At 47.5% G+C, this 18,953-nt stretch overlaps 1 protein-coding gene across 2 annotated transcripts in view; it reads left to right on the top strand.

Moving 5' to 3' along the window:
- Positions 1-17,038, top strand: part of MX2 (MX dynamin like GTPase 2) — a 44,829-nt gene extending 27,791 nt beyond the window's left edge. For both annotated transcript variants that reach the window (XM_032175228.2, XM_058427821.1), the window contains exons 7-14: positions 2,438-2,636; positions 4,464-4,542; positions 7,024-7,146; positions 7,321-7,462; positions 10,000-10,158; positions 11,307-11,383; positions 14,776-15,030; positions 16,011-17,038. In XM_032175228.2, coding sequence (XP_032031119.1) covers positions 2,438-2,636; positions 4,464-4,542; positions 7,024-7,146; positions 7,321-7,462; positions 10,000-10,158; positions 11,307-11,383; positions 14,776-15,030; positions 16,011-16,253 — 1,277 coding nt within the window. In that variant the 3' untranslated portion in view covers positions 16,254-17,038. The remainder of the gene's footprint in view (positions 1-2,437; positions 2,637-4,463; positions 4,543-7,023; positions 7,147-7,320; positions 7,463-9,999; positions 10,159-11,306; positions 11,384-14,775; positions 15,031-16,010) is intronic.
- The last annotated feature ends 1,915 nt before the right edge of the window (positions 17,039-18,953 follow it).

Here is an 18,953-nt window from a genome sequence, read left to right as displayed (position 1 = left end):
AAAAAAAAAAAAAAAAAGAAAGAAAAGAAAAAAAAAAAGAAAATTGAGTGACTACACAATACTTCCAAAGGATGAGAATAGAGCAGATTTGATGATAATATAACAGTGGCTTAGAGAATATCAAGTTTCAAAAAGAACAGTGGCTCAATATTTTCAGGCCCTCACTAAGCTGGTTCCCCACCTGTCCATTGCTAAATGGACGTTGTCTACTCCCTCGGCTTCAGCCAAGCTCCTGTCCCCTCTTAAGACAGAGACTGCTCCTGTCGAGGTCACCCACACCCTCTGCACTGAGGAGCACATGGTCACATCTCTGTCCTTGCCTCTCCTTTCTCAGCAGCAGTCACCCCGCTTGCCCACTCCCTTCTTCCTGAACCTCCCTCCTTCCTTCACCATTCTCTCTCTCTCGGGTTGCTTCCGTCACTGGCCAGCTGGAAGTCACATTCTTAGACTCCTTGTCTCCATGCCTCTTCAATTCTCAGGCCTCTAAGTATGGAAAACTTGGTTCTGGGCTCTCCTTCTATCAACGCATTATCACATTAAGTGATCTTATCCAGCTGTGGTTTGTAATCCCATCTACATGCCAGTGACTCCCAAATCCGTATCTGTAACCCTGACCTTGCTTAACTGGACAACTCAATTTAGCTGTCTGGACAATGTCTCCAGTTAAACATGACCAAAACAGAACTCTTGGTTTTGTACTCCATCCTGATTCTCCTCCTCCCCAAGGCTTCCCCACCTCATTCACAGAACCCAACTGCCCACCCAGTTCTAAAGCCAAATCAAAGGGTCCCACTTGAGTCCTCCCTCCCCTTGCCTCCAAGTCTAATGTATCTGAAGTCCTGGTGACTCTGCCTCCAAAACGGGTGCCAAATCCATCCACTCCTCTCCATCCCCACTGTCACTGCCTAGACCAAGCCACCATGGTCTCCTGCCTGGACTGCTCAAACATTCTCCTACTGTTCTAGCACTCACCTTGCCCATGGCAGTGCCCTCTCCACTGGCCTCCGAACATGTCAATCGGGTCATGCCCCTCCCTGTTTACATTCTCTCCTGCTGCCATCTCACATGCATATAAACCCCAGACTCCTTTATCTAGAAAGCAGAGCCCCAGGTGACCTGGCCCTGCCTGCCTCTCTGATCTCAGTTCCCACCGCTCTCTGCCTTGCTCATGACCCTCCAATAAGGCTGTGCCATCCCTACTCCCTCTCACCCAGGGTCTGGAGTGCTCCTTCTCCATCCCCACTAGGCTGACTCCTCCCTTCATTCAGATCTCAGTCCAAATGTTGCCTTCTGAGAGAGGCCCTCCCTATCCACCCACCCTGAGACTGCATCACGCATCTCTGCCCACAGTCATTAGTCAGCGCATCACTTTATGTTAACTCTCTGCATAGCTCTTATCAATATCCATTCTTCTTTATTTCTTGTATATTACTAGATTAATTTATCTGGAAAGAGAGGTTCAAGAATAGTAGACCAGATAGCCAGACTTACCCACAAATTAAAACGAGCGACAAAATAACAGAAGATAAGGCCGGGCACGGTGGCTCATGCCTGTAATCCCAGCACTTTGGGAGGCTGAGGTGGGTGGATCATGAGGTCAGGAGTTTGAGACCAGCCTGGCCAACATGGTGAAACCTCATCTCTACTAAAAATACAAAAATTAGCTGGGCGTGGTAGCACACGCCTGTAGTCCCCACTACTCAGGAGGCTGAGGCAGGAGAATCGTTTGAACCAGGGAGGCGGAGGTTGCAGTGAGCCACTGCACTCCACTCTGGGCAACAGAGCGAGACTCCATCTCAAAAAAGAAAGAAAGAGAGAGAAAGAGAGAGGAAGGAAGGAAGCAAGGAAGGAAGGAAGGAAGGATGAAAGAAAGGTGCTTTTCAACACACACAAACAAGAAATGCAGTGGCAATTTGACCCTCAAGCAACATAAACAAAAAAAAAGCACTTGGAATTCAAAGTTTTCAATCCAGTGCAAGCAGGAAGGAGTGGGGACAGAGGAGGGGGAGAGGAAAGTGGGAAGGAGGAGATCAGAGGAGGTGCCCACAAGAGGGAGCAGAGTGAGTCTGTTCAGGAGACATTAGAGAGGGACTCCCCTCAGTAGGGAACAAGGCGTTCTTGGAAACGTGGTGCATGGAGCCAGTCCATTCTAACCATGCATGCTGCCTTAGTGCTGGGCACCCAGTAGGCATCCAAGAAATATTTGTTAAGTCAACTAGCGAAGACACTGAATGAACTGAGTGAGAGGGTGAGATAGTGAGCCAATAGGAATGCAAAGAAGAGGGGCAATGAGGGAATGAGGAAGGAATGAGGCACTGGAGGATCAAGACTGCAGAAGACCTTGTTGGCCAAAAAAGGAGCCCATAGTCCAGTAGGAGTCAAATCTGTTTGAGGGGATCACTGACCTTTCCATTTCCCTTCTTTAACCATCTCACAGGGATCCTGACCAAACCAGATCTAATGGACAAGGGCACTGAGAAAAGTGTCATGAATGTGGTGCAGAACCTCACGTACCCCCTCAAGAAGGGCTACATGATGGTGAAGTGCCGGGGCCAGCAGGAGATCACAAACAGGCTGAGCTTGGCAGAGGCAACCAAGAAAGAAATTATATTCTTTCAAACACATCCATATTTCAGGTGAGACTCTTCAGGAAAGCCCTGGAATTAGACTCCATGAAAGCTAGCCCATCTGCCAGAGTTGGCCACGATCATGACCAAAGCATATGCACAAATTACACAAGGTAGTATAACCTAGCCTCACCTTATTTTTGTGTTAAATTTCTTGGCTTATTTAGACAAATTATTGTTTCTTAGATTCTAATGATGGTGCTGATTAAAAACTGGAATGTGTCATGACATAAAGCATAGAACTCTTTGGTTTCCCAAAATGTTTTCACTTGCTTTCTGATTTGAGTCCTTATATTAAGAGATACATAAGGCAGGTGAAGTGTCCCCCATTTTCATAGATAAGAATAATGAGGTCAAGCAAATAGTGAATGAGAACAGGACTGAACACAGAGCACCTAACTTCCAGAACCCCGTGTTTACCACTGTAAACGGCACACAGGAAAACTGCTCGATGGAACTCTCCATGTTTTTAGAGCCTCCAGTGCCCACAGCCATTTGCCAGCACGTCGCTTGTTTTTATTAAATAGAAATTTAATAATAACTGGCTTTATTAAATAGAAATTATCCTATAGAGACTCTGTAGTTTGTAGGATGCTGGGATTGTTCTCATTGAATGGACCACTTTTCCCCTTCATTCTGGAACTTGTTATTCCTGAATGATCCAGGAGCACAGAGGTCACTCCTGCTTGAAGGAGAGCTAATGGGAAAACAGTGAATTTGGGCCGAGCAGGTCTACGGCTTGCTAACTATGTGATCTTACAATATGGGCCACGTTCTCTGAATTTTGGCTTTCCCATCTTCTCCAGGGGATCCTACTACTACTGCCTCACAAGATTGTGGTTAGGATTAAATAACACGACATACACAAAGGTCTTGAGCGCCAACAGCCAGCACTCAGTAACCGCCACCCGGTTCCTTCTTTCTTCCTCTCTGCTCCTGCTCTGAGTGGATGAAACACACTGTTTTCAATAGCACTGGAGGGCATGAGGAGAAGAAAACTCTCCTCGCCGAGCTGGGAGAAGATTTCAGAATAATCAGGCCCATGGTTCTCCATGCTGATTGAGCAGCAGACTCTCTGGAGAGTTCCTTAAAATTGCGCTAGCTCTGCCCTGCCCTGCCCTGAGGTCGGGGGAGGTGCCCAAGACTTCCTGTTTCTCACAGGTTCCTCCTGGTTGAGGCTAATGTTGCCAGTACAGGGACCTCCCTTTGCAAACCGCTTCTCAAGGTCTTTGAGAAACCTGAAATCCTTGCATGCCTACTTGCTGGGAGCCGGCCCTTGCAGTAAGAGGCACTGGCAGTGCTGGGGAATAATCCTGTGTGCTTCATCCTAAATTCCTGCTATTGGCAAACATGCTGCAGCTATGCTGCCTGCTGTGTGGCTGCAGCAAGCAAATGCAGCAAGCTGCTTAACCTTTCTGTGTCTCAGCCTTTCTTGCTCTAAAGTGGGTTGTTAAATGACTAAATGTGTTAACATTTATAAAGCCCTTAGATTGGTGCCTGGCACTTAGTAAGCACCGTATATACTTTTGTGGTGAGAAATAAAATACTAATCTGGGCAACTCACTTAATCTCCGTGAGGCTGGGTTTGTTTTCCTGTAGCTAAGATGACCTACCTCATGAGTTTGTGGGGATGATAGGCAGGAGGGAAGGAAGCTTCCTGGCCCATGGTTGCCTGGATGCAGGCTGGTGGCAAGTGTCTTTCTCATGTACCACTTGGCTTTTCTGATGGCACTTGCTGCCCCGGGGAGCTGGGCTCACCTACCAAGTACAAAGTCCGGTACTAGCAAGATGGTACACGAGTCCTTCCTGAATGCATGAGTGTCTGTCTCATTTCAGAGTTCTCCTGGAGGAGGGGTCAGCCACGGTTCCCCGACTGGCAGAAAGACTTACCACGGAACTCATCATGCACATCCAAGTGAGCCACGTGGGTTGGGTGACAAGTGATCGATACAGCATGCCCAGGTCACTCTCTTGGTCTGGAGTTGGCTAAGATGCCCCACTGATCTGTCCAAACAAGCGAACAAGTACCCTCTGAACACTGTCTCACTCACTGTCACAGGCTCACTGGAAGAACTTCCAAACTGGGGAAGCAACAAGTACATAGTGTCAAAACAAAGGGTTGAATTGGTCCACGGAGGGGGGGCGGGGGAAGAGAAGGAAACAGTTTAGCAATATAAAAAGGAGTGACCACTGAGAGAACAAGTTTTCTTCTTTCAGTATGTTGTTAATACTTCCTGGTATAAAAAATTTTTCTTGCCAGGCATGGTGACTCATGCCTGTAATCCCAGCACTTTGGGAGGCTAAAGCCAGTGGATCACCTGAAGTCAAGAGTTCAAGACCAGCCTGACCAACATGGAAAAACTCCATCTCTACTAAAAATACAAAATTAGCTGGGCATGGTGGCACATGCCTGTAATCCCAGCTACTGGGGAGGCTGAGGCAGGAGAATCTCTTGAACCCAGAAGGTGGAGATTGTGGTGAGCCAAGATCGTGCCATTGCACTCCAGCCTGGGCAACAACAGCAAAATTGCATCTAAAAAAAAATTTTCTAGCCTCAAACTTCTAAGAAATAATTGATTTGTAAGAAATAAATCCATTTTTATGGATTCTCAAAAGCAGACAACTACAGACAAGGGCCTCATGACATCATCAATTAAAGAAAAACTTTGGTTTGGTGGTTATTGAGAAATTGAATATTTTTAGTGCTTACCTAAACCTTCACAAATGAGGCCAAGCAACATGGAAAGATTTAAGTGTACCCTTAGAGCAAAGACGATTCCAGATCCTAGGACTTGGCCCATGCTAAATTGTATATCAGACAAAAGCAATGACTTACTTGAGCCAGGAAGCACATACTCAAAGAAAATTTGGTTAGAAGGAGCCAGTGGTTCTCCAACTTTAAGGCACACAAGAATTACCTGGAAAGTTTGTTACAATTAGATTCCACCAGGCAAGGTGGCTTACACATGTAATCTCAGCACTTTGGGAGGCTGGAGCAGGTGGGTCACCTGAGGTCAGGAGTGGCCTGGCCAACATGGTGACCAACCTGGCCAACATGGTGAAACCCCGTCTCTACTTAAAACACAAAAATTAGCCAGCGTGGTGTTGTGCACCTGTAGTCCCAGCTGCTCTGGAGGCTGAGGCAGGAGAATGGCTTGAACCCGGAAGGCGGAGGTTGCAGTGATCTGAGATAGCACCACTGCACTCCAGCCTGGGTGACAGAGTGAGGCTCTGTCTCAAAAAAAAAAAAAAAAAAAAAATTTAGATTCCTGGGCCTCAGCCCCAGAGTTTCTGACTTAGAAGGTCTAGGGTAAGACCCATAGATTTGCATTTCTAAGGTCCCAGGTGTTCCTGGGAACCTACTTTGAGGATCACTGATTCCCGTGGAATTCACTAAGTTTGCAGAAGAGGTTTCTGAAAGCTATATCCCTGTCTAATTAAGAAAAACATCTGTTTTTTGCAAAAAAAAGTTTCATTTTTATAACTTTTTTCCAACACAAATACTTTAATTTAAAATGTATAATATTTTAAATTAATTTTTAAATTTTAAATAGACTCAATTATAACAATGACAATTTGAAATATCAGAAGTTAATACACTTTGCCTACAGATACAAACTGTCTCCCAAAAAAGAGCCTAGGAGACCTTATCAATTTCCTGGTGTGACCTGTGTTGCCTTGACATGCTAACCCACAAACCACCTCCAAGTCCCAGGGAGCTCCCCCAGCCCAGGGGCTGCAGCAACCTTGTCCACCAGGGTGGGAACTGGGGTCATTGCTCCCCAAGGTGTCTTCACCTGCAGCATTTACGAGCAGGGCTGGGGAGGTTGTAGGCAGGGTGTGATTTGCCACTGCTGCTCACTAGGTCTGTGAAGATAGCAAGTAATCGGATTCTCTGAGCCTTAGTTTCCTCCGTGGCAAAAAAGAGGCAGCATACGACAGTGTGGGGATTAATTGAGGTGTGGAGTGTGTCGCCAACCCCAAGACATAGTGTTTACCAGTTTATAACACTCACATTGTCACCAAAAACCCATTTTACTAAGACATTGCACATTATATTCAAGTGTTCTTGTTCTGGAAATACAAGGCACCAAGCCAAATCAAACAACAGCCACAAAACAAAAGTAAAAACTGTCCACCACCCAATTCCTCACCACTCCAGTTGCACAGCAGAATGCAAAATTCCAAGCCGGGCCGTCCAAGCTATGGGACATGCCTGTTGCATGCAAAACTCTCTTTGGGCTCCTTGGCCAGTTTCCATCTCACTGAGATTCACAAAATAACAAAAATTCCAGATCTTCCTGAATGCTTTAAATGGCTCCTACCCATATACCAAAGAAATCAGTTGGCCAATCTCTTAAGCCGCAGTTTGATTGTTTGCAATTGTTTTGTTTAGAAATCGCTCCCGTTGTTAGAAGAACAAATAAGGGAGAGCCACCAGAAGGCGACCGAGGAGCTGCGGCGTTGCGGGGCCGACATCCCCAGCCAGGAGGCCGACAAGATGTTCTTTCTGATTGAGGTGAGGATTTCCGCGGGGCTCTACGTGACACTGCATCCTTCCCTGGTGGCCCCACAGCTGCCCTTCCCCTTCCTCACCCATGAGATGAAGGTGGGCGGGTGGACATCTTGCAACGCCGGTCCCAGTTCTTTCATATGATTTCCGCAAAGACTATTGACTTTATATCATTTTCAGAAAATCAAGATGTTTAATCAGGACATCGAAAAGTTAGTAGAAGGAGAAGAAGTTGTAAGGGAGAATGAGACCCGTTTATACAACAAAATCAGAGAGGATTTTAAAAACTGGGTAGGCATACTTGCAACTAATACCCAAAAAGGTAAGTTCTGGGCAGGGCTCCCCACAAAACAGGGTGGTATTTACCCAGACCAGAGGCTACCTCCAGCACATGATAAGTGTGCCAAGAGTGGAACATGCCCATCTAAGACTGTGGAACCCTTGGTAATCAGCAACTGTCTCTCAACGACCAAGACCCAGAAATATGGGGCATCGACCTTAGCAACTCAACACAGGGCAATTCCACTGCCTCTGATGTCCTCTTGTGTCTTGATTTTGTTTTGTTTTGTTGAGACAGGGTCTCCCTCTGTTGCCTAGGCTGGAGTGTAGTGGTGCAATCATGACTCACTGCGGCCACAACCTCCCGGGCTCAAGTGATTCTCCCACCTCAGCCTCCTGAGTAGTTGGGACCACAGGCATGAACCACCATACCCAGCTAATTTTTGTACTTTTTTGTAGAGATAGGTTTTCACCACCATTGCGCAGGCTGCTCTTGAACTCCTAGGCTCAAGCAATCCACCTGCCGCAGCCTCCCAAAGCGCTGGGATTATAGAGGTGAGCCACTGTGCCTGGCCTTGCTTCTTGATTTTGAGGCGAAATGGCATTCCACGCCCACCTGAGGAATTCGCAGAGCAGCCCAGGGTACCTCAGGGCGGCTATCCTGAGTGCCTGGAGGGAAGCCTGTGCCCAAAGCAGGGGTCTAGATGACTCTTGGGGCCAGCCCCACATGAAGGTTCTGCAGCCACTGTTAATGAGTGCACAGCTGCCAGCTGGCTGTGGTGCCTGTTGTGGACACACCAGACACGGAGCCTTCATTAGTAGCAGCTAAACATCAGCCTGGTAGAAAAAGTGACCTGGGATATTTATTTATTTTGGTGGCATTGAGACAGAGCTCAGCATGGGTGCCAGGGGACCAGGGGAGGGGGGAATCCATATGAAATTGTTTACCATCTTCCCCTCTGGAAAGTCTAGGGTGTGATGATCTGGTTTTAGCAATAAGTAAAGACTAGATGAAGTAGCAGTTTTTTAACTGCTAAAATGTGCCCAGGTCACCCAAACAATTCCACTCATCCCAATCCCCCTTCTCTTTGCCCCTAATTCAAGATCAGAGAGATTCTTGGTTTGACAAGAGCCTGCTGGCTTCACCTGGCAAAGTTCTGATTCCCATGTGCTCCAGCCCAGGTTCCAGTAGGGCGTGTGTGTGTGTGTGTGTGTGTGTGTGTGTGTGTCCATTTTCACACAGCTATAAAAAACTACCCGAGACTGGGTAATTTATAAAGAAAGGAGGTTTAATGGACTCACAGTTCCGCATGGCTAGGGAGGCCTCAGAAAACTTACAATCATAGCAGAAAGCAAAGGAGAAGCAAGCACCTTCTTTACAAGGTGGCAGGAGAAAGAGCAAGGGAGAGCTGCCAAACACTTTATTTATTTATTTATTTATTTTGAGATGGAGTTTCACTCTTGTTGCCCAGGCTGGAGTGCAGTGGTGTGATCTCGGCTTATTGCAACCTCAGCCTCCCAGGTTCAAGCAATTCTCCTGCCTCAGCCTTCCAAGTAGCTCGGATTACAGTTGCATGCCGCCACACCCAGCTGATTTTTGTACTTTACTTTAGTAGGGATGGGGTTTTGCCACGTTGACCAGGCTGGTCTCGAACTCCCGACCTCAGGTGATCTGCCCTCCTCCGCCTCCCGAAATGCTGGGATTACAGGCATGAGCCACCGCTCCCAGCCCCCAAACACTTTTAAACTATCAGATCCCGTGAGAACTCACTCACTATCATGAGAGCAGCGTGAGAAAAACCACCCCCATGACCCAATCACCTCCCACCAGGTTGCTTTCTTGACACACGGGGATTACAATTTGAGGTGAGATTGTGTGTGTGCTGTTGTGTTTTTGTTCTGGCACTTGGAGAAAACAACGCTGTTTACCTCCGTGGTAAGATCCCTCCAACAGTAAACTGTGGCTGTATGCTTGGGAGGTGAGGGGCACAAGATTAAGTTTCCATATTCATTTAACTGATCAGATTTTTGTGTTTAGTTTTGTTTTTATTTTTCAGAGACAGGCTCTTGCTGTCACTCAGGCTGGAGCGCAGTGGTGCGATCACTCCCAAATAGCTGGGACTAAAGGCACATACCACCATGCCTGGCTCATCTTTTTTTTATTTTCGTACAGACAGGATCTTGTTATGTTGCCCAGGCTGGTCTCGGACTCCTGGCCTCAAGGGATCCTCCCACCTCGACCTCCCAAAGTGATGATATTACAGGTGTGAGCCACCACACCTGGCCTCTAATCAGGTTTTTTTTTTTTTCCTACCAGTTAGAAACAATAACTTCTCTCTTGGGGTGATGACTTTCAACTGAAACACATTTTCATAGAATAAGATTTTTTTCCCCCAAAAGTCAGTATTTCTGAAACTCCTGTTATTAGACCATGAATATTTTTCTCATTGTGAACAAAACTCCACTTTGCAGCACTGCCTCTGCATACAGTGAGGAGCAAGACTTTAAAAAACTGTTGCTAGCTTTATGACGTCTGCAGAATTATTAGAATTCACCATGGAGGTCTGTTTGATGTTGCAGTTAAAAATATTATCCACGAAGAAGTTGAAAAATATGAAAAGCAGTATCGAGGCAAGGAGCTTCCGGGATTTGTCAACTACAAGACATTTGAGACCATCGTGCATCAGTACATCCAGCAGCTGGTGGAGCCTGCCCTTAGCATGCTCCAGAAAGCCATGGGTGAGGACTTTCAAGCAGGACTCCCAAACCATCACTCTCGTACCTTCCATAGACCCCAGTGCCTTGGAGGGAGAGATTGGAATGGAGTTACCAAACACAGCCTGCAGACACACTCACTGGTGTGCTAGATTGCTACTTGGTGTGGTCTGTGAGCCAGCAGCACTGGCAAGGCCTGGGAGCTGGTCAGAGCTGCAGATTCTGCCCCTCTGCCTGAGAACTCGTACTGAGGTTTCCAGGAGATGGGGAAGCACGCTGAGTGCCATGGGAGCTTTCCATCGCTGTCCTTCAAACACATGGAGGAGGCGGGGAGGATGGTTTCTCTTGTCTTTGGGGGGCAGGCAGAGGGTGCACATGTGCTTCATCTGTATCATACGCAGCCCCCAACACAGCTGCGTGAGGCAGCGGTCCCCAGTCTTTATGGCACCAGAGACTGCTTTCACGGAAGACAATTTTTCCACAGACCAGTGAGGGGTAAGAGGGATGGCTCTGGGATGATTCAACTGCATTACATTTATTGTGCACTTTATTTCTATTATTATTACATTGTAATATATAATGAAATAATTACACAGCTCACCATCATGTAGAATCGTCATTATGGTGGGAGCCCTCAGCTTGTCTTCCTGCAACTAGATGGTCCCATCTGGGGGTGATGGGAGACAGTGACAGATCATCAGGCATTAGATTCTCATAGGGAACACACAACCTAGCTCCCTTGCATGTGCAGTTCACAACAGGGTTTGTGCTCCTGTGAGAATCTAGTGCCACCGCAGATCTGAAAAGAGGTGGGGCTCAGGCAGCAATGCCCACTAGCTCACTGCACACCTCCTGCCGGACACGGACTGGAACTGCTCCAGCCCAGGGGTTGGGGACCCCTGATGTAAGGAATAGTCAGAGGCTAACATGCACACAGGCATGGGAAATGGACAGGACCTGCCCAGGTTGCATGAGGGCTGGATTGTGTGTCCCTGGAATGACGTCCCACCCTCTCCTACCGTGGTCTGCAGGTCTAGGGAACTCAGTCTCCTGGAATGGGTCAGTGTATCGTCAGTCATCCTCCCTGTGTCTTTAACCAGTTTTATTTCTGCTTGCATTTTACTGATGTTTTCTTCTTCTTCCTCTCCTTTTTTTTTTTTTTTTTTGGTCAGAAATTATCCGGCAAGCTTTCATTAACATGGCCAAAAAACATTTTGGCGAATTTTTCAACCTTAACCAAACTGTTCAGGTAAGCACCCAGAGTTTGCTTGCTAGTCACCTGGACCACTGACTGGCTGTTTAACCTTGAGAGAAGTTGGATATTCACTGTTGTTTGGAACCACGAGGCCAGGGATGCAATGGCAGGCTGGCGGGGCTGGCGGGGCTGGCGGGGCTGGCAGGGCTGGCGAGGCTGGCGGGGCTGGCGACTCCAGAAGCACCTGCCTGCCTGGCTTCTGCTCAGGAGGCAGCTTCACTCTCCAGGAGAAATGAAAGGAGGCCCATGCCCTGCCATCTGTTCTGCACGACCTTACGCAGGACATGGGGCTCCACCGAGGACTGGCTGGTAGGCTGAATCTTTTTCAATCATAAAGCACGGCATTGTTTACTAGTCCTACTCCTAAATTTGTATGTTTGACTCAAAGATGTTGCCATAGCTCTGTGGGTTTCTACTTAGCAACTCTTCCCCCGAGTTACTACCTTCAGCAAAGGCAAGAGAGGGCATGTGCCACTTGGGCTGTAGATAAAATTCCTCTTCTGCCCAGGCCTGGGCTAGTGGATTAAAATCTCATTCCATAGTGCAGGCAAGCAAGAAGGACAATTTCTGTCATTGTTCTGTCATGTAAATTAATTTCTTCTTTCACCCTTTTTGCCTGTTGGTGAAAATTAAATCTCAGCTCTGACTCCTGCTCACTTTGTCAGGGGCTGTGTCTGAGTCCCGGATGCCTGCTCATGGGGTGGGTGACCTGCCTGGTCCCCAGTCACCAAGATGTCCACTGTCCTTCCCGGGCCTTGGTCCCCTTGGTCCCTGAGCTCCTGCCCAGCCCCGCTGGAACACAGGAAACACTCGGCCGCAGGCCCAACTGCTCGGGGCCATGGGAACTCTGGCATCCACCAAGGGCCTTCACCTCTTTTGTGCTGCCCTTGGATAGACACAGCCTTGCAGCAGCTCCTGGCTCCACACCAGGGACTGCAGGACTCTCCAGGCTATGGCCTGAACACTGCCCTCAGCCACAACAGAACCTGGGGGGCTCGCTGCCTCCTGTGTCACAAATCTTGAGGAGTGCGGCACAGGCCAGTTCTGCTCCCAGAGGGTTTACTGTCCTTTGTTGTGTAGACCGAAAAGTGACTGAGGCAGATCTGCCTCAATCTGAGGTTTATTTTGCCCAGGTCGAGGATGTACCTGGGAAAAAGAAACACAAGTTCCAGTGCGATCTGTGACCTGTGCTTTTCCTAAAAAGGGTTTAGGGTAACTTCAGTATTTTAAAAGGAAAGAGCGAGCAGGTGGGGAAGAAAGAAGGAAGGAGGGTAGGCAATGAGGCAGTAAGGCAGAGGTCACCCTCGTGTAAGGCTCTGACCAGCACTCAGTGAATCTATGTGTTATATGTGAAAAGAAAGGCGCGGAGAGAAAGTCAATCATGCATTCATCTCGCACTCAGTAAATCTACATTTTACATCGGATAAAGTGCGCATGTGAAATCGCAGCTTCTGTTTGAGAACAAAAGGAAGACAGTTAACTTTCCCTTTGGTATAGTAAGTTTGGGGTCCCAAGAGTCTATTTTTCTTTCACAGTTGTCACATATACTCCAAAAAGAAAAAAAAAAAAAGAAAGAATGAACGAACCAGCACCTGTGAAACTTCATCTCTGAAACTCACTCTTTCACTCTCAAGCCACTGCTTCTGCCTTCAGTTTTAAAAAGTCCATTTGAAACTCAAAAGCCTAGGCCAGGTGTGGTGGCTCATGCCTGTAATCCTAGAACTTTGGGAGGCCGAGGCGGGCAGATCACTTAAGGTCAGGAGTTCGAGACCAGCCTGGCCAACCTGGTGAAACCCTTCTCTCTACTAAAAATACAAAAATTAGCCAGAAATCACTTGAACGTGGGAGGCGGAGGTTACAGTGAGTCGAGATTGTGCCACTGCACTGCAGCCTGGGCAACAAAGCGAGACTCCATCTCAAAAAGAAAAAAAGAAAAAGAAACCCAAAGCCAGGACATGACAGTCTTAGTTCAAGCTTCTATCACAAAGTCCCACAGACTGGATGTGTCTTATTAACAATAAAAATTTGTTTCTCATGGTTCCAGAAGCTGGGAGCCTGAGATCAGTGTGTGGGCATGGTCAGGTGGCAGTGAGGGCTCTCTTTCAGGTTGCGGACGGCCACCACCTTCTTGTACATCCTCATATGGTGGAAAGAGCCCTCTCTGGGGTTCCTTTATAAGGGCCTCAGTCACATTCATGAGGCTCTACCCTCAGGACTAATTGCCTCCCACCTCCCAATACCATTACCTTTCTACTTTGGTTTCAACATGTAAATTGGGGGGTGGGGGACACAAATGTTCAGTCCGTGGCAGTGACCCTGTGACCCCCCTTCTCTGCTACATCACCTCTTTCTTTCCTTTTTTTTTTTTGAGATGGAGTCTCACTCTGTCACCCAGGCTGGAGTGCACTGGCGCCATCTCGGCTTACTGCAATATCTGCCTCCTGGGTTCAAGTGATTCTCCTGCCTCAGCCTCCCAAGTAGCTGGGATTACAGGCGCCCGCCACCATACCCGGCTAATTTGTGTATTTTTAGTAGAGATGGGGTTTCGTCATGTTGGCCAAGCTGGTCTTGAACTCCTGACCTCAGGTGACCCACCTGCCTCAGCCTCCCAAAGTGCTGGGATTACAGGAATGAGCCACCACGCCTGGCCTTTTTGAGACAGAGTTTCGCTCTTGTCATCCAGACTGGAGTGCAATGGCGTGATAGCTCACTGCAACCTCTGCCTCCCAGGTTCAAGCCATTCTCCTGCCTCAGCCTCCCAAATAGCTGGGATTACAGGCATGTGCCACCACACCCAGCTAATTTTGTATTTTTAGTAGAGATGAGGTTTCACGATGTTGGCCAGGTTGGTCTCGAACTCCTGACCTCAAGTGATCCACCCTCCTCGGCCTCCCAAACTGCTGGGATTACAGGCATGAGCCACCATGCCCAGCCAACCTCTTTCTTCCTTGACTGCATGAGTGACGTAGGAGTCCTGGGATTCCTGGGAAACAGGTATATCACACTTTTATCCCAGTGTTCGTCAGCACTGGAACCATTCTACCAGAGGTAGCGCCCCAGGAATGACTGACACCGTCCTAACAGTATGGACTAAGCCTGTTCCTGATGAAGGAGCAGAAAGCTGGTGGTGTAGGAGGGACCAGGGATGGCCAGAGAGGAAGAAAGGGCAGGAGAGAAGGTATGCTGCAGGTGGGGAGTGAGGAAACCGGGTTCATAAGGACAGAAAGGGTGAAGTGGGACTTTCTAAAAATCATCATTTCAAGTCTCAGGACTTCTTTGACCTCGGATTCATTTTATTTCCGAGTTCAAATAGTACTTCCGAATTTGTTTAAGCCAACAGGAAAGAAGAAAAAGAAGTGATGTGTTTGTCTTTCTTATCTAACCAGAGCAAGATTGAAGACATAAAAGTGAAATACATAGAAAAGGCAGAAAACATGATCCAACTTCAGTTCAGAATGGAGCAGATGGTTTTTTGTCAAGATCAGATTTACAGTGTTGTTCTGAAGAAAGTCCGAGAAGAGATTTTTAACCCTCTGGGGAAGCCTTTACAGAATATGAAGTTGAACTCTCATCTTCCCAGTAATGAGTCTTCAGTTTCCTCCTTTACTGAAATAGGCATCCACCTGAATGCCTACTTCTCAGTGAGTTCCCGGAGGGGCAGGAGCCGTGGTCTCTGGCATTTGCAGAGCTGAGTAGGGGCTATGCTAACCTAGAGAGGCTTTGCTGAGGGAAGGAGGGAGGGACCACTACAATGTATTAAGCCCTTTTGTACTATGATAAACTACTTATATATTTTCTCGTTTATAATTTTACGTGAACCCTGTGAAGGCACTTTTAATTAATTTGCCCACAATCAATTTTTAAAGTGGCAGAGCGTGTACTCAAAATTAATTCTGACCCCAAAATTCCTTATATTTCATATGCAGTCCATGAATTACAAAATTACTATGATCAGAATACAGCAAAATACAACAAACGTCAACGATAGTGGCTATAAACCAGCTTTCCTTGGTGTTCGGAAGGCACTAACGTGCCACACTTGCCAGCGCCACAGGATAGGAATGAAATTTCCTTTCCCTAGATTTTGTGACCCAATGAACTTTTTGGCCTCTGACTGTCTATCCAATATGCAAGTAGCACTGTGCCCAGGAAGAAAAAATAGCCATTAAACTGCAAAGACACCCACCTCCCGAAGCCCTTTCGCACTCAGAATAGAGTGGTTTCCCTGCCATGGGCACCTGGCTGCCAGGCACACTGGCTGTGCCTATGAAGATTCAAAACGGCCCTGGTGCACACCCAGAAGGGAGCCAGGGGAGTCCTGGGCTGGCGGGGGGAGTTTCTCCAGCAGGGAGGAGCTGTGGGGATGCCCAGAGGTGATACGGGCTTGCTAGCCTACCAGGGGGCTTCTTAGTGCTAGAGGGGATGCCTGGAAGTAAAGAGGGGTCAGTGCAAATAGAACTTTCATGGGGCTTGATGCTGACCACTGGAGTGGAGTTGGGCGAGGCCACCAGGGCTTCGCAGGGCGACCATGTGCGCACCCAAGAACTCCATGACTTCTCTCTGCAACCACAGGCCTTGGGCTAAGACCACTCCAGCAAACCCTTCTTTCTCCCTCTTCCAGGAGACCAGCAAACGTCTCGCCAACCAGATCCCATTTATAATTCAGTATTTTATGCTCCGAGAGAATGGTGACTGCTTGCAGAAAGCCATGATGCAGATACTACAGGAAAAAAGTCGCTATTCCTGGCTGCTTCAAGAGCAGAGTGAGACTGCCACCAAGAGAAGAATCCTTAAGGAGAGAATTTACCGGCTCACTCAGGCGCGGCACGCACTCTGTCAATTCTCCAGCAAAGAGATCCACTGAAGGGCGGCGATGCCTGTGGTCGTTTTCTTGTGCGTCTCATTCATTCTAAGGGGAGTCGGTGCGGGATGCCACTTCTGCTTTGGGGCCAGACTCTTCTGTCACTATCTGTGTCCATCTCTACTGTACTCCCTCAGCATCAGAGCATGCATCAGGGGTCCACACAGGCTCAGCTCTCTCCACCACCCAGCTCTTCCCTGACCTTCACGAAGGGATGGCTCTCCAGTCCTTGGGTCCTGTAGCACACAGTTACAGTGTCCTAAGATACTGCTACCATTCTTTGCTAATTTCTATTTGTATTCCCTTCCCCCTACAAGATTATGAGACCCCAGAGGGGGAAGGTCCAGGTCAAATTCTTCTTTTGTATGTCCAGTCTCTTGCACAGCACCTGCAGCATTGTAACTGCTTAATAAATGACATCTCACTGAATGAATGAGTGCTGTGGAAGTGATGGAGATACCTGAGGCTATCGCGCAAGCCCAGGCCTTGGACGCTTAGTGACCATTAGCTGGTCCCTTTCAGATCCAGTGGCCATGCCCCCTGCTTCCTATGGTTCGCTGTCATTGTGTTTCCCAGCCTCTCCACTCCCCACCAAGAAAGGAGCCTGAGTGATTCTCTTTTCTTCTTGTTTCCCTGATTATCATGAGCTTCCATTGCTCTGTTAAGCCTTGAAGAGGAATTTAATAAAGCAAAGAAACTTTTTAAAAATGTAGCCAGGTTCAGTGACTCATACCTGTAATCCCAGTGACTCTGGAGACTGAAGCAGAAGGATCGCTTGAGCCCAGGAGTTCAAGACCAGACTGGGCAACATGGTGTTGCACACCTGTAATCCTAGCTACTCAGGTGGCTGAAGCAGGAGGATCCCTTGAGCCCAGGAGTTTGAGGCTGCAGTGAGCCACGACTGCACCATGCACTACAGCCTGGGTGACAGAGTGAGAGTGAGACTCTGTCTCTGAATACACACACACACACACACACACACACACACACAGAGAGACAGAGAGAAATTCACACCAGTGATCATCATTATGGGTCATTTTCTTTTCTTCTTCATGTTTTCCTGTATGTTCCAAATGATAAACATATAGATTCCTTAATAAAAAGACAATAGAATAAATATCATTACTGATTTGTTTTAAAACCCAAGTTTGAGATGGAAAGAGTGCCTCAAAATCATTCAGCTTTGTTCAGGGGTACAGACAAGAAAGATTACATGAATTTCTTTCTTCATTTGCTGTAAAAGATGTCGGAAAAGAAAGTTCAAGTCAAAAATCACAGCTTGACCAACATCCCCAAGAGGTCTCTTTGATTTGTGTTCAGATGTTAGTGTATTAGTCTGCTATAGCTGCCATAACAAATATCACATGCTGGGTGGCTTAGGCTACAGAAATTCATTTCCTCCCACCTCCAGAGGCTGGAAGTGTCTGAGATCAAAGTGTTGCTAGGTTTGGTTTCTCCTGAAGTTTCTCTCCTTGGCTTGCAGACTGCCACCTTCTCACCAGGCCTATGCTTGGCCTCTCTCTCTTCTCTTACAAGGACCCCAGTCCTCTTGAATCAGGTCCCCACCCTTAGGGCTTCATTTAAGCTTGATCACCTCTTTAAAGGCCCTACCTCCAAATGCAGTCACATTGGGAGTTAAGGCATCAACATAGGAATTTGAGGGTGGGGGCATAATTTGTTCCATTACAGCAAGTAAGAAAATAGACGTGTGCATTCTGAACACAAAACTCGAGCAATGACCAAAAACTTGGAAAAAGGTATCTCTAATTCAAAAGCAGCAGATCTGGCCTGAAGCACACCAAATGATCGTGGAAAGGCTGACATTGATTGGTTGCTTGCAATCCTCCAAACGTGGAATTTGGGAATATGTTCCAGTTACCTATTGCTGTGTAACAATCACCCCAAAACTTAATGGCTTAAAACAGCAGATGTATTCTTTCTCTGGATTCTGTGGGAAGTCTGTGTTGTTCCCCTGCGTGTCTCACCTGGGCTCACCCATGCATCACAGTCACACAGAAGCTAGACGAGGCTGGGAGGTCCAAGGGAGCCTCACTCTTCAAACGACATTTCCATAAGGAACACTTGGGTTTCATTAGCACTGATTTCCAAAATTAAGAATGTCAACCTAAAAGGAAGAAGCTGGCTATTTTTTTTTTTTCAGAGGGAAAATGGTGGGTAAGAGGCAGGACTAATGTGCAGTTTCCACTTGGATGGATAGAACAGCATGTGGAGACTCACATTATGAGCTTTTTCTCCAAGAACCACTGCAGGAACATACCAGGAAAACCAAAAGAATTCACAGACCCTTTGAAAGAGGTGGCTTGTCACTGCAAATACTGCGACACAGCTGAAAAACTGTGAGCAGCCGAAATGGAAGAGGGGAAAGCATCTCCAAACACACATCCCCTCTCCCAAAAATCCAGATCACGGGGGAAGGATTTAACAGTACCTAGAGCTGAAATAAATTTAGAGAGCCGAGTGAAATATAAAGTAGTAGAAGCAGTGGGAAGAGCCCTTCAGGCACTCCTGGTCCCCAGGGAAACCCAGGGAAGCCATTTCTGACTTTAATCTCACAGGGGTCCCTGGGGAGGGCAGCCAGTGGAAGTGGGGAAGGGCCACAGGGAAGGAGACTTCCAGCTGAACTTGGTAATAATGCTGATTGTGAATTTTCCTGGATGGCATCCAGGGCAGGGAGAAGGGGAA

Source organism: Hylobates moloch, unplaced genomic scaffold, assembly GCF_009828535.3.
Source record: "Hylobates moloch isolate HMO894 unplaced genomic scaffold, HMol_V3 SCAFFOLD_14, whole genome shotgun sequence".
In the NCBI taxonomy this organism is placed as follows: domain Eukaryota; kingdom Metazoa; phylum Chordata; class Mammalia; order Primates; family Hylobatidae; genus Hylobates; species Hylobates moloch.
This window is presented reverse-complemented; position numbering and strand designations above follow the sequence as displayed.